Source organism: Lampetra fluviatilis, chromosome 25 (genome assembly GCF_964198595.1).
Source record: "Lampetra fluviatilis chromosome 25, kcLamFluv1.1, whole genome shotgun sequence".
Taxonomy (NCBI): domain Eukaryota; kingdom Metazoa; phylum Chordata; class Hyperoartia; order Petromyzontiformes; family Petromyzontidae; genus Lampetra; species Lampetra fluviatilis.
In genome coordinates, this window is record NC_136299.1 from 7,257,611 (window position 1) to 7,272,668 (window position 15,058).

At 51.5% G+C, this 15,058-nt stretch overlaps 1 protein-coding gene across 1 annotated transcript; it reads right to left on the minus strand.

Moving 5' to 3' along the window:
• Positions 1-1,666: 1,666 nt before the first annotated feature.
• On the minus strand, positions 1,667-13,443 carry NAA30 (N-alpha-acetyltransferase 30, NatC catalytic subunit). Its single transcript, XM_078868152.1, has 4 exons — positions 12,104-13,443; positions 6,867-6,990; positions 4,182-4,237; positions 1,667-3,973 (listed from the first exon to the last, which is right to left on the minus strand). Exons 1-4 carry the CDS (start codon positions 13,175-13,177, stop codon positions 3,836-3,838), a joined length of 1,392 nt encoding a protein of 463 aa, XP_078724278.1. The 5' UTR covers positions 13,178-13,443; the 3' UTR covers positions 1,667-3,835.
• Positions 13,444-15,058: the final 1,615 nt, after the last annotated feature.

Here is a 15,058-nt window from a genome sequence, read left to right on the forward strand (position 1 = left end):
TATAAAGTTATTCACTCTTTTTTTTTGTATTTAACCAGGTAAGACCCACCGAGCGCTACAGCTGTTGTTCATAAGCGACCTGGTTATCACAAATGATAGCTCAACGAAGTGGCTCATCGCGTGGAAATTTATAGCCGCCAAATACTCCAAACACACACGCCGATTCTAAAGGTGGAGGAAAAAACCGGAGGACTGGCGAAAAATCCACACGACCACGGGGAGAACATGCAAACTCCAAATATACAGGCATCAAGGTCGGGATCAAACCCACAACGTCCTGTATACCAGGCAAGGTAGTTAAGATCTTGTCACCGCGGCGCCCCACTTGCAAGCAACTTAGCTGCACTGATTGGATTACTCCGAGCGGAAAATTGGCGATGTCACAACGCTCTGTAATTGTATCACGCTCATTCCCTTCTATCGCTGCTGCAAAGGCCCTCTTGAAGGTGTGCTTGTGTTAACGAATGGCTCGAGCCAAAGACATTTAAAAGTCCAAAGAATGTTGCTGGACCTTGTGAGACGTGCGAGCCTCGCAGGGAACCCCCCCACTGCCGTTCCACCTCGTCCTTGGGGAAATTGAAAGAGACAAGATGAAGACAAACACGCACGTGGCAAGGGTGGGGGGGGGGACATCAAGGGGGTGGACCCATCTCCGCACAGGGGGAACATTTGTACTACATTGTTAAGATATGCCCGCACACATTAAGGATCGACCTCCTAAGCCTTATCCGACACTGACGGATGGATGTGGCTCTCGGTAAAGGAAGTGTTCTCCCCACCTCTGGTTTAAATGCTTATGATGGACATCTGTGAAATCTTTTGAACACCTGTGAAAAATAGCTTCACACCTCAACAGATTCCTCCGATATAAATATTTCAATTCTGATCATTGACCGCTAGTGGGAAACTATATTGGTGGGGAGTGGACACCCACAGGAAGGGGAGCAGGTGGAGTCGGGTGGTGGTGGAGGCGGGTGGTGGTGGAGGCGGCCGTGCAGTAATTCACAATTCGTGGCGTGGCCCTGCAATAGCACACTCGCGGTTCAAATCCAGCAGCAGCCCTGATTATAACTGCGAGTGTAATAATCATAAGACACGCCGCCTGCTTCAAAGTGGACATTCAAGATCCCCCATGTCATTCGCAACACCAGTGTGCCGGCTTCTGGGATCAACATTTGCCAAATTCAAAAACATTACAAAGCAAATTACTCAAATTGGGATTACAAACGGCAGAAATTATCGCCCCCTACTGGCAGCAGAGTACAGCCCCGGTGGGTCTCCTCTTGCAAAGATGAAACTCGGTGTCTCTGGAATTCTCACCTCGCAAATTTTAAAGAAAATTGCAACCGAGTGCACGTGACAAGACAATCCTCTCATTTCATTCACGCGTAGAGGAGCCAGCCCTTCCCTCCCTGAATTCTGAGCCGCCACTGATATTTATCCATCCATTCATTCCTTTATTCGTTCGTCCGTTCATTCGTTGGTTTTATTTTTTTTTGCACAAAATGTCTCGGCAACATGCAGCACGGGGTCCATCCGTCCGGTCACACGAGCGGGCGACGCGTTTTGATTGGAGGCGACAAGAAGTGCTCGCAAAACCACGGCGGGCAACACCGGAGCGCCCTCCCCCTGCCCCGCACCCCCATCACAGCACCCCCAAAACCTCTCCGTGCAGCTGTGTCAATTTATTAGTTTTTTTGGTCGATTAAAAACACTTATTACAATAACGGTAAATAATATTATCATCATCAATAATAAGAACAGCAAGATCTGAATCAATTAGCCGGAGAGGATGGGATGTGGATACATCATGGCGGCGATGTCAACGAGCGGAAAAATAAACTCCCCAAAATAAACAAAAATAATAAGAAACGTGAGATTATGTTGGTGGGTGGTGGGGTAAGGGGTACAGGGAACAGGAGAACACGGACACTGCGCTCAGTACAGATGGTGAAATGGTTTTTGATTTTGGGTAAAGATTGTGTGACGTTTACATCATTAAGAATATCTTAATGCATGAAGGAAACCACTTACTTGCTTGTGTGCTTATTTTGCAGGGGGAAGGGGGGGGTGAATAAATTCATCGATCGTTTTTAAAATCCGCACGCAATGCGTTTTCCATTTCTGCCAATACCCTTTCATCGCCCTCGCCAAACTGTACTCGAAAAAACGAAATCCCCTACAAGTAACAACGGACCCACAAACACCCAACAAATGTAAAACCCGTAAACCCCCAAAGCCACAAGCCACCTCCCCCCCCCAAAAAAAACTGTACAGCAAATAAGATAAACCAAAAACAATAGGAAGTAAAGCAAACTTTCAACCAAAAAATAAAAATAAACCCCACGACAAATTTATACTCAAAACGGAAACGAGATATGCATACGGACAGATTGGTCCTCTCGGTATGCATCGTGAAAGCAGCAGGGCAGGCAGCACCCTTGGTTCAGGGGAGGGCATCCCGTAAGGTCAGCGAGGGTCAGCCACCCAGGGAGGAGGGGGGGGGTCAAGGATCAAAGGCTCCTCTCCCTCCTGGCTGCCTCCTGGGCGACTCTTCAAGTAGCGGCAGCCAGGCTCAGCTCTGTCGAGAAGCGCATCGGAGGACACACACACACACTCGCACACACGAGGAATCGCAAGCGGCAATCGGAAGGCACGACCTAAGGGACGGCGAAGTGGGAGAAGTAACGGCGGCGGAGGAGGAGGCGGCGGCGGCCGGGGTCATTAACAGGCGGCGAGCATCGGTAACAACAGGAAACGGCGCGAGGTCCGTCGCGATTGATCGAGGCGCGACGCTTACGCACGCCACAGCCCCCCGCACCCCCGCCACACGCGGTGGGGTTTGGGGGGGAATCGATGCCCCGGAGACGGGAGTCCCCACTCGCCCCTCCTCCTTTTTAAGAGAAGACAGGAGGGGGCCACTCCCGCCTCCTCGTTAACAGAAGACTTAAAAAGGAAATGGCGAAACGAAGAGATCTGTCGATGCTCCTGTGGGATTGAGCGCCGGCACCGCCATAGAAAACGGAAGTCCGTGGGAGGGATTTTTTTCCTCGTCATTTTCTCCATTTTTGTGAGTTTTTTTCAAAGTTATTATTTTTTAAAATTGATTTCCACTTGTACATTTTTTTGTTTCTGTTTTCTTTTTTTTTTTCACCACCAACAAAATTTACTTTCAGAGCACAGTTCAAAAGGAGGCATACACAGGCAGGCAGGCGCAGAGTGCAGGACACCTAAAAAAATGGCTAACGAGGCCCGGCCCGACGCAGGCCCGTCTTTTTGCGCCACACCTGCATTCGTTGAACGGCGTGAGGAGCTTGGCGATGACAGCCCGCAGGCGACCGCCTCTTCATCACCGACCTCATCGGCGGAAGTAGCCCCAAGCCCAGCCCCACGCAAACCCCCTTCCACCTCTCACAGAAGAGCACTGCCATATTTTGCATATTATTCTCCACGACGGCAGTTTTTTATTAGACGGGCACAATTCAATTCATTTCTTTGCGTTGTTGTTCCTGCATTTTTCTCTCCCTCGATCTCATCACTTGCATTTTAAGTTGTTTAAGCATTGTATTTCTCCTCGTCTTATTTTATAGCGTTAGTTCCATTTTGTTTTTCGATCGCTATTCTTCCTTCCGTCCGTCTGTCCCACCGTCTGTGCATCGCGGCCGATGGGCTCGCGCGACTGACCGCCTAAGGGCCCATGTGACATCGCGCCGCACGTTGTCGCAGACATACTGGGGATAGGATGGGGAGGTGGGGGGGAACACTTCTCCTCTTCCGCCTCTTCCTCTTCTTCCTCCTCCTCCTCACCCCCCCTCCTCGCCCTCGTCGCCAGAGCTCACCGCAGCCACAGCTTGAGGCGCAGCGCGTCGACGCCATTCAGGTAGTACCGGAAGAGGCGCTTGTCCCGCACGAAGCCCAGGTTCTCGTAGAGACGCAGTGCCGACTTGTTGGTCACCTCCGTCTCGAGCACCACCTGCGCCGCACGCACCGCACACACGGCCGCCACTCTCGCGCCGCGATGCTTACACAGACGGGCGGTGGCACTGCACGCAATGCTTGCATCGTGGAATCGTGGAACAAATAAAAGGCCTTCATCCAGCAGTGAATAGAGCTGGGCCAATGACGATATGCGAGCGCGCGCGCACTTTAGCGGGTGTATTTTTGAAGCCTTCGCCACTCACCTCGTCGCAGTCACCCTCCACCATGGCGTAGATGGCCTTCTTCACCAGGTTTGTGCCTGCGAGATGACAACAGCAGGTCGAGGGCGAAGAGGTCACGGTGTTTTCATTCATGCGAACTTCACGTGTCGATTTCCCCCACCCATGTTGAGGACTCCGTCTGTGAGACCGACCGTTCCGTCTCGCCCGCACCGCGTTCAACCACCACGCTGCAGTGTCACACAACACCTCTCTTTCGTCTTTTCTTCCCAAGTTCTTATAATCTTTAATTAATTCCAGACGCACATTAACTCTTACGTACGAGCGCTTCGAGTGCCGTTTGTTGCCGACCACTTGGCGTATTTGGACTCGTGCGCAGATCCAAAGGCTCGCAAAAGCTGCGGAGCCCGTGGGCGCCTCGCCAATTCACCCGGCGAGTAAGCAAGTGAGCGAATTCTTCGTCTCATGCCGACGTTACACCGATAGCACAAGGGATAAACTTGGGTAAAAAGAAAAAAATTAAAGCAGCACTACTTTTCCGTGAATAGGACTTTAGCGTGACGCTCACCAACGGCTCGTGACCACCACAGGATGAGCGAAGCAGCACTCCGATTAGCAATCAAGGCGAACGCACAGAATTTAATTATTCCCACCTGCCAACTCCCAAGCGAGACAAACGGGCCTCCACTGAGACTTTCCCCCTGCAAGCATCATTAATTTCAAATGAATAGCACAGAACTTACGACGGAACACGAAATTAAAGACATCGTCAGCAGCCATCATCTACTCACTGGTAGATTTAAAGGCACCTCAAGCCGTCCGTCGCCACCTCTCTAGCGGTTTATGCTCTACAACGAAACATCTTGCTCCCGCTCACGGGCAGAATTCACCGCTCCCAACTCCGTGGTGGATGTCCTCTCTGACGACTCCGTCATCAGTCTTGACCACAAGCCATCATCTCCTCGAGCCATGAGGAGGTGGCCTGCCCAAGCCCACTTCGTTGTTGTTAACAGTCGATGCGATGCCCCTAAAATTGCACTCGCTCTAATCCACACGATCCTCTTGTCACCTCTCGGGGTAATTCCAAGCGTGCGTCTACATGTATGGCCCTTGTGTCAGTCGCTGCTGGATGGAGGTTCTCAGCATGCCATGCGGGTCTCAAGAGGTCATCTGGCCGTAGTACTTCGCAGTGCTCGTCGGTAAACGTGGGGAGCATGGATGTAACTCGAATCAAACCGTGGCCCCGAATCGAGACAATTTATTGAATCGCTTGACGGGGTAGGGGTGAGGACGGCGGTGGTGGTGTGGGTTGGTGGTTTAATTGCGGCAACAAAAACACAAAAAACAGCAATGCCATCGTTTTCTCAAACGGTGCAATGGACAGAATAATTCCACGACACCGGCCGCCTCCAAGTTGCGTGCGTCGGCATTTAGGCATTTTCCTCTTACGCAGCTAAACGACCCGTCTCCACTCTCCATGCCCCCCCCCCATCACCACCCCCACCAACCCACCCCCGCATGGCTCCCTCCCGGTGGAGCTGACACAGCTCCTCTCAGCGCGCCGGCGCTTGCCAAAGCCCGGCTAAGTCTCCCGCTCGCTCTAAGTCGCCTCGCTGTAAATGCTCCCTCAGCACAAGAGCGACAGACGGGAGAACACGGCGGGGCAAGCAGGCTGCCAGCGGGTGAGCGAGTGTACCAGGCTGTGAGCATTTGCGTTCAATCGGCGAGGGTGAACGGTGATGCACGAGCCGCTTAAGTTTGCTTGCTAGTTGACTTATCCGCTTGCTCGCCCCGCTCATTCTGTCACTCACATATCCGTTCACTCACCAACAGATTAGCTCGGTTGCTCGCGCACACTCTCGGACAGTAACTCACACTTGCCCACTCAACATACCTGCCTACCCACCCCCTCACTCACACTCGTTCACACACAGTCACTCCCTTAACACACTCATTCAGTCACTCGCTCAATCACTCAGCCACCCTCCACAGCCAACTGCGACGTCAACAGTAGTGGCACAGCAGCCCAGCTTCTCAAGATCGTAACATTATTTTGAGACCAATTCTTCTCAGAAGCGGCAATGCGACCGACAGAGCACTCGACCGTCGGTACTATTTTAAGGCCGTGTTGGGTTTCCCCCCACAGAAGACTGAGTGCCAGTTTTAACTCCGGATGCACATTTAGCACACACCTGCTGCACTTTCGTTCCAGCAGATATGTGCATCGCTCATTTGAGCGGCGCGGATATAGCGGCTATAGTGGATATAGTGGCAGAGGATGGACCGCCTTCCCTCCCTCCTGCTTATCCATCTCTCATTGCCTCTCCCTCACTCTCCCTTCCTCATATTTCTCTATCCACCTCTGCCCGACCGCACCCCTCCAATCCCCCTTTCTCCCCCATCCCCGTCAAATTCACACATCCAGGTCACACCAACGCAAGGCCAATGTCACCGCGAAGTTCACAAAGTTCTGACGCCGGTGCCGATGCTTGCGTTAACAGCACCGCGCCAGCAATGTGAAAGGTCCTGGGTTCGAATCATGGGCTCCCACTCCATATTTAACCAGGGCAGATCTCCAATGATGAGTGTGGTTGTGGCGGTTGTAGCAGCAGCAACAGCAGCAGCATACGTATGTATGTTGAACTTCTTTCGCACCGTACGTAGGCAACTGTGCTAATCGCAGTGCCGGAGATGGCACAGTGTGCTCACCGATGCCGTGCTTGCGGTGCTTGGAGTCCACGGCGAGCATGGCGATGTACCCGCGTCGGATCATCTTCTTGTGCAGGTCCAGCTTGCACACGATGGCGCCCACGCACTCGGACCCCGCCATCGCCTGCGCCAAAATAACACGCGGTTTTAATAGCAGCAATGGTGCATGCTTCCGAGCCAGACTAGAAGAACACCATTATTATCATCATTATCACAATTTAAATTGCCTAATTTCCAGCTCGGAGAAGTACAATTTCAGTGAAACGATGAAATACGCTTGTGTGCAGAAGCTGGATAAATTGTTGCATCCCAAGTCTTGAGAGATGATGGTTGGGGGGGGGGCGGTGGGAGGCGTTCACCCAGCAGTGGATAGGTCATGGCTGATGAGGATAATAAGCAGGCAACACCCGACCATCATTACTCCAAATCCACTACATTATAGTCCAGCTTTGGAACTCGACATTCACAACAAGGTGTGAACACAGCAGCCTGGTGAACATGGAAAGCCTCGGTCACGAGGAAGCAGAGTTGCTTGCGGGCTCTTCTAAAGACAATTTGCTTCCCTCTACAACTCGGACGGCGAGAAGCCACGCGGCGGCGGGAGTCGCAGGGTTTACGGTTCCAGAGTTTGTGCATCAATGGAGCTTCACCTGCTACATTTCTGCAGCTCAATTAAATGCGCTCAACCCTGACAGAGGCCACGCGACTCATTTTGCTTTCTGCGCCGCTTGTCCACAGTGAGGGCCATGCACTGTAGCATCCGTCTTGTTTTATACTGAAGGCAACAATGATCATGCCCTTCACGTAGCCAGAAAATTCTCGCCGAGTCCCCAAGACTTGGGTTTCAGGAGCGTCGTGCTACAATGGAAGGCTTTCTCACTTCCTCTTTAATTAACACCGAATACTCACAATCAGCGTGGAGGATATGGCCAAATATGGACAACCAACCCCCCCACCGCCACCACCCCCCACGACGTGCACGGCAGGAGACCCTCATCCAGCAGTGGATTGATCAAAAATGCTGTACACGTACATGCATGTCGAATCATGTGAAATCTCGGAGGCTAATAAGCAGGCTTCAGTCTGGATGGTACTTGCATGAGAGACTCAGAATAAGAATATTTATTTACATTGGAGGAATCTGATGAGTTATAAAGCTCTTCACTACCCAAGAAGACCAGGATGTTTGTAGGGACGGGCTGCATGGTGTCCAGGGGATGGCAGGATGGCTACTGTACGTGAACCCGTCTAAGCACAGCCGTGTATACATGGGGGGGTTTCTCTGGGTGCTCTGGTTTCCTCTGAAATGCCAAAGACTCATGAATGGATTTAGCCATGAGGAATCCCTTGACAGTCTCGAGACTCGGCGAGTCCATTGCAGGGCATTCTCACACCCAGGACTGGACGTGTTCCTTCAAGCTTTGTGGAGTGGATCGCCGTACATCAACCATCCGATTTTTTGTTGTCGAATTGAACTTATCCAAACTAAAAGAAATCTTGACACTTTTTACACAGTCAATGGCGACTGTGTTGATACCGTTGAGTCACGATAATCGAGACCATGGTTTAATCATGCATCGCTTAAACCTGAATTTTAACCCAGGATCTCAGCGGTACTGGCTCAAAACTTGCGATATAATACAACCTTCGGAGGTAAAACCTGTAATTCAACGTGGCTGTTACGAGTTCCCTTGACGTGACCTATTTATTTAAAGTTGTTTGTACATAAACAACTTTGTACACAGCCGACTCCGAGGCACCATCAGGGTGGACGCCTGCGATCTAACGCTTTGGGAGCCCAAGTGTTAATGGCTCATGGACAGATTTGTTAAACTCCCAAACACCGATGGACTGCGAGGTGGTCAAGCGTGCAAAGTTAAGACTCATATTCATGGTGAGTTTTCTCCAAGTGCTCCGGTTTCCTCACTAGAAAAGTGAAAACTGCTTTAGACAGAAGTGGCCAAACATTTCATCGTAGGAACCTCAGTCCATACAACGCCTCTCATTTGTGTATGGCCGAGCTATACAATATTCATGAGCACAGTTTGCCGGCAACGATCCTCTTTCAGCGCGGTGCAAGACCGACCGCTGGAAGGCAAAGTACCGTCGCAATTTTTGCCGAAGGACGTGTTAGTCTCAAGTCAATGCCTTGAACATAACTGTCAATTGTGGACTGAACTCTACACTTGGCGCACAACCACTTTTTAATTCGAAACATAAAAATACATTTTTTTTTGAACCGCGGCCAAATTAGAGAGCCAACTTGAGCGGCTCCAACTGCCGAGGCCCCCCAGGGCGTGCAGCCGGGTTCAGGGTGTGGCAAGGCCACGCCTAGGCCCGGGTTGGTGGATCACACCGAGAGCCACGGATGCACGAGCTAACAATTATGAGAGTACAGCAAAGAGGTTTGCCGAACTCGATGCGTGGTGTTTGAAGGCGATCTCACAAGGAATGCATGGGCTTTCTTTAGCACTCAAGTTTCCGCCCCTATATTTATAAGAGAGGAATAGTTAACATTTTACTGTCAGGGCTATGGGCTGTGGATACTTGTTACTTGCCAACTACTTCCAGTCTACACAAGGACCCGGAAAAGAACAAGCAACCAAGCCCTGCCTATTTCGATTGGTCGTCTTGTTCTCCAAAACGCGTTGTTAGAAGGTGAAATAAAACCGAACCAGGTATTCGCAATGCCTCAGCTGCGACCACAACCCTCGTGGTGAGGGTTTTAGGCTTTTGTGATATGGGACCTGGATTCATAACCCACGATGCAAGACTTGTACTACAACATCTATCTATTTAAGCGTAACACGTGTTAGATATTGACCTTGAAACATTACAGAGGTTACTGCAACAGGATGTATGATGGAATTGTCAGTCAAGACACAACATTTAAAAAAATGGTGTGCTTCAGTGAAGATCCGGAAGTATATTTGTTATTCGCGCCAATCTATAGCACGAGGCTATGACGTAGGTGACGTTTATGCACTGTAAGCTTTACAGACTATTCCTGAATTAAGCTTACCAGGTAACTAGCTGAGAGTTAGTTAATCGGTTAGTATTTATATATAAATAAAAACAAATTGACCAGGTATCCCAACATGGACCCTCCCTAATAACGGGTCTCGAGACTCTGGAAACCACTCCTGGACAAATTACATAAATATTTAAAGCAGAGCACTTTTCAAACACACGCGCGCACACACAGACCCAGGCCTGCGGTTACAGCTCCACACCCACAGCCGGAAGATGCGAGTTTAAACCGTCGTCAAATCTGGCCACCCGAGTTCAAAGCCTAGTCACGGACAACATTTGCGGAGAGTGGTACGCGAGCTGGCTCTGGACCTCCCCTAGGTCGACTCGAGTTTAAATAGTTACCTGGTGATGTGTGCAAACACAGTACCAGCCTGGTGGTAAATCAACTCTTCTGATTGTCCAATGGATTAACTCACTCCTGACATGACAATGTGGAATTTTCACCAATAAAAGAGCTCGCCATCGCTTCACCCTTGTTTGTAAAGCGTTGGCGTGGGTGTGATGACATCAACGGCTTTGGCCACGATGACAGCTTGATCTGTATCAGTCTCTATTTAAAAGGAAAAATAAATTTCGCCTTTCCACCGAATACTGTACAGTGTAAAGGAAGTTGCGTGTGGTGCAGTGGTTTGTGTCGTGTACTGTCGGGGCAAGTGCTGTTAGCAAGCACCTATGAAGGCCAACACGGTACACGAGGGGGTGGGTGGCCAACGCCACGTCCGGCCGCCTTTGTCTCCCCAGTGGCGACATTTACACACCGCACCAGGTACTCATTTGAGGCCGAGTCGACCTAGGGGGAGGCCCAGGAGTGGTTCAGATAATCGTCACTAGTGTTGGCCGTGAGCGGGAATCGAACTTGGCTCTCCGGGTTCATAGCGCAGCGCGCTAAGCACTACACCACCGCTCTATACGGGGGATCTTTGTCTTTGCGTCGTGTACATGTTCGATCGCTGCTCACGAAAAACATGCTTCCCAAGTGAGATCTAAACCGGTCCCGACCCCCAGCCTTCACCACACTGCACCTACTAGCGTGGTGAAGTTGTCCTGCTGTTATGTGAGACTGCACTGGGAAGAAAAAAGGTGGCTATGCCACATCACAGACTAAGTGTGGTTGGTGCCCACCTTAAACGGTACTCACCAACGTCAATTTCTCCCTGTCAACATATAAGGCTGAATGTGAGAGTTCTCCTGTTTTTGGTGTTTTGTGTTTAATATCGTCATGTATTACTCCATGATAGCCCAATTAATCCTTAAAACTATAAATTTTAGCAATGTCCTTAACTTACCCATGAAATAAAATTGGGAACTAATGTCAATGAATATTGAGCTTCATTTTAAAGAGGGCCCTGCAGTAGGTGTTTGGCCAATTCCATTCGTACACATTTTACATGTGGGAGGAAACCAGAATGCCTGGAGAAAACCCCACCACACGCACAGGCCGAAAGCAACCCTTAAACAACTCCACTATTTATACAGGCTAATACACTCCACCTCTTGCTGTATTGCCATCTCAAGGCCACCTGTTCAGGCCAGCGCTGGGTTTGGGAGTTTCACACTTCTTCGTGATCCACCAACCCCTGCTAATAAAGTACTGAATCACAATTGTGCAACAACCACGCCCAGCCAATTGGGGGTGGTGGGGGTGGGAGAAACTCCCCCGTGTCCAATTCGTGAGAAGTGACCGTCAATACAGATTTCTGTCCACGAAACAGATTTTCGTCCAAATCACAACAGCACCTTCTATTTCGTTTCACTTAATTATTAACTATTAAGGGACATCACTTCGAGTTTTTGTATCGTTTTAAGGAGTTACGGTTTAGTGGTTAAGGGTTACAGCTGGTCAGATGTTATGGTTGGAGTTAAGGTTAGGATTTAAGGCTGTAGAGTTGTTTTGGGCCCGATGGTTAAAGTTCGTTTAGAAATGATTGCTTATGGCTTGTAGTTAGGGTTTAGGTTTGAGGAATTAAGAGGGTTGGTTTAGGGGTTAGTGTTAGCCGTTAGGGTTTAGGCTTCAAGTGAAACGTCGGGGGATGGGGGGGGGAGGTTCGGGAGAGTGTTTTCCTAAGTTACAAGTTCATGCCCCGCATCTGCAAGGAGAGAGGTGTTAGCGTTATCCTTTTCAAAGAGTTCGCGGGGCGACAACAAACACGTCCGTAGACTCACTCTTTACCCCTCTACGAGACAAGGAGCACAACAAAACCCACCAAGAAGCACAGCTGCGGCCAGTTGTGGATGAAGTATCTGTAGGTGTAGATGGAGTAGGGCTCGGAAAGGTCCTTCGTGATGAGCCTCATGATGTCGGGCATTTGAAGCTCGCACTTGTAGCTGATGTAGCGGACTCCCTGCGGATCTGGCCTCTCCTCGCCGAGGCTACATCGCGTCAACCGCATCTCCAGAGACCCGGCCCGCTCAGTCCTCGCCCCACCAACACCACCAACACCGCCGTGGTTGTCAACGTGATTCTCGTGATCGTGGTTATAGCCGGCATGGTGGTGGTTTTCCCTCGGGTCGCCATGCGCGCACATGGCTGGCCCGGTGACGCAGGCCTCGTCGCCCTTGTGCCAGCTGCTGTCCGCCCCTGGTACGCATCCGTTCAGGCCGCGGCGTTTGTGCTGTTGATGGTGGTGCTGGTGGTGTTGGTGGTGCTGCTGGTGGTGGTGTTGTTGGTGGTGATGTTGGTGTTGTTGGTGATGCTGCTGGAGGCGGTACCGTCGGCCCTCCCCACGGGCGGTGATGACATCATCGTCATCGCCACCACAGCAACTTCCACCGCTCTCACCACCACTTCTGACCACTCGACATTCACCACCGTCACTGACATCGCAACAGCCACTGCTTCTGACCGCGCTACCATCGCCATCAATGACATCGCAACAACCACCACCGCTACCGCCATCACAACAACCAGCACCACTCCTGACCACTCCACCATCATTGACGTCACAGCCACCACCACCACCATCATCTTCACAACCATCACCACCATCAACTCCACCACCACCACCATCATCTTCACCATCACAACACCCACCACCACCGCCACCATCACAGCAACCACCGCCACCTTCTCCATTCCCCGCAAAGGCGACCAAGGTCCCGCAGCCGCCATCCACCGCGCAGCAGCACGGGCACGGGGCGGCGCAGCAGGGGGCAGCGGCGGCGTAGGGCGAGCAGCACGGGGGCAGCGACGAGGAGAGCGACGGGGAGAGCGACGGAGCCAGCGACGAGGCCAGCGACAGTCCCGGGTCCGCTGGGCCCGAGGGCCTCGGCTCCTCCATCGCGGCCTTGCCGCGCCGCCTCGCGCACCGCACCTCCGCGGCCGACCGCTGTCGCCAACTACAACCGTACAGCGCTGATGAGTCCACTAGAAACGCTATTAAATGAGTCGATCGTTGATTGAGCGAGGGGGAGGAGGAGGAGGCGGCGAGGGAGTTGTGCACCAGGGAAGAGACCTCGGCCCAGGGACGGCGACAGCAGCAGCCGCCGCCTCCCGCCCGAGCGCGGAGAGCCTCGCGTTAAGAATCCTTACAGCGGATAAGCCCCGCGGGCCGCAACGAGCCTCGCGAGCGGTCGGGGCCGACGACGGCGTGCGGCCAATGAGCGAGCGGCTTCGAGCGGCGCGCGCCGCGGTTGGCCAATGGGCGACAAGCGCGAGCCGATGCGTGTTAGGGTTTTGTTGAGCGGCGGTTTTGGGAGAGAGAGGGGTGGGGGGGGGTGAGCTCCTCCCCCCCACCCCACATCACCAGCCCCGCCCCTCTACCGGAACCCCGCCCCTCTAGTCCACACCCGCCCCCCTTTTTTCATGATCCGGCCCCGCCCGCTAAATTGCCGTAAGGGACATTGCGGGGGGGGGGGGTCGCTTTTACGACGAATTTACGACAGTTTGCGACGAGCTTGTGGGGGGAGGGGTGGGCACGCGTGCCGTAAATGAATTGCGTCGACGAAGGTCGTCACGTGCCCTAAGCGCGTTACGTCATAGCCGGCATCGACACGCGCTGCTAATCGACGAATCGCATCGCGGGCTATCGATTCCAATGGATTATAATCGAATGTTCACGTCGATAACCACCGTCGACTTGAGTGTGATTATAAATATATGAACCAGGGAATCGATCCTTGAAATATTAACGGTCCATTGCTCGATAGACTTCAGAATATTTATTTTGATTGGACGAATCCGATGAGCTGAAAAGCTCTTTCTCACACGTTCCACGAGGGGCGGGTCAACAAGTTTTACAATATAACAATAACTCGACAAGATTGCAAAACAGAATGGCGTTAAGCAAGTCACGTTTTAGTTTTTTTAATGTCAATAAAGTACTGTATACGAGTGCAAATTGCATAAGTACGTTAAATCCTGCCGATTTGTCAACTCTACAGGTAGAATGCAAGCTTGGGCAAGGCAGGAAACCATCAACAAAAATCAGTCGCAGACCACACCGAGACGACACCACATAGCCCCTCAACGAAATCGCACGTTACCATTTAAAAATCGACACCACGCGGGTAACTTCAAGTCTGAATAGGGGACAGTCACATGGCCTCGCTGCAACGTTGTCCGTATCGAAACAACTTTATCGACAACCCCAGCCACCACCGCCGTCTCCTTCGTATCAAAACAACTTTATTGACAAACCCCAGCCACCACCACCGTCTCTCTCGTATCGAAACAACTTTATCGACAACCCCAGCCACCACCGCCGCCTCTTTCGTATCGAAACAACTTTATCGACAACCCCAGCCACCACCACCGTCTCTCTCGTATCGAAACAACTTTATCGACAACCCCACCACCACCTCCTTCGTATCAAAACAACTTTATCGACAACCCCAGCCGCCACCTTCGTATCAAAACAACTTTATCGACAACCCCAGCCACCACCACCGCCTCTCTCGTATCCAAACAACTTTATCGACAACCCCATCCACCACCACCTCCTTCGTATCAAATCAACTTTATCGAAAACCCCAGCCACCACCGTCTCCTTTTTATCAAAACAACTTTATCGACAACCCCACCCACCACCACCTCCTTCGTATCAAAACAACTTTATCGACAACCCCAGCCACCACCGTCTCCTTCGTATCAAATCAACTTTATCGAAAACCCCAGCCACCACCGTCTCCTTTTTATCAAAACAACTTTATCGACAACCCCA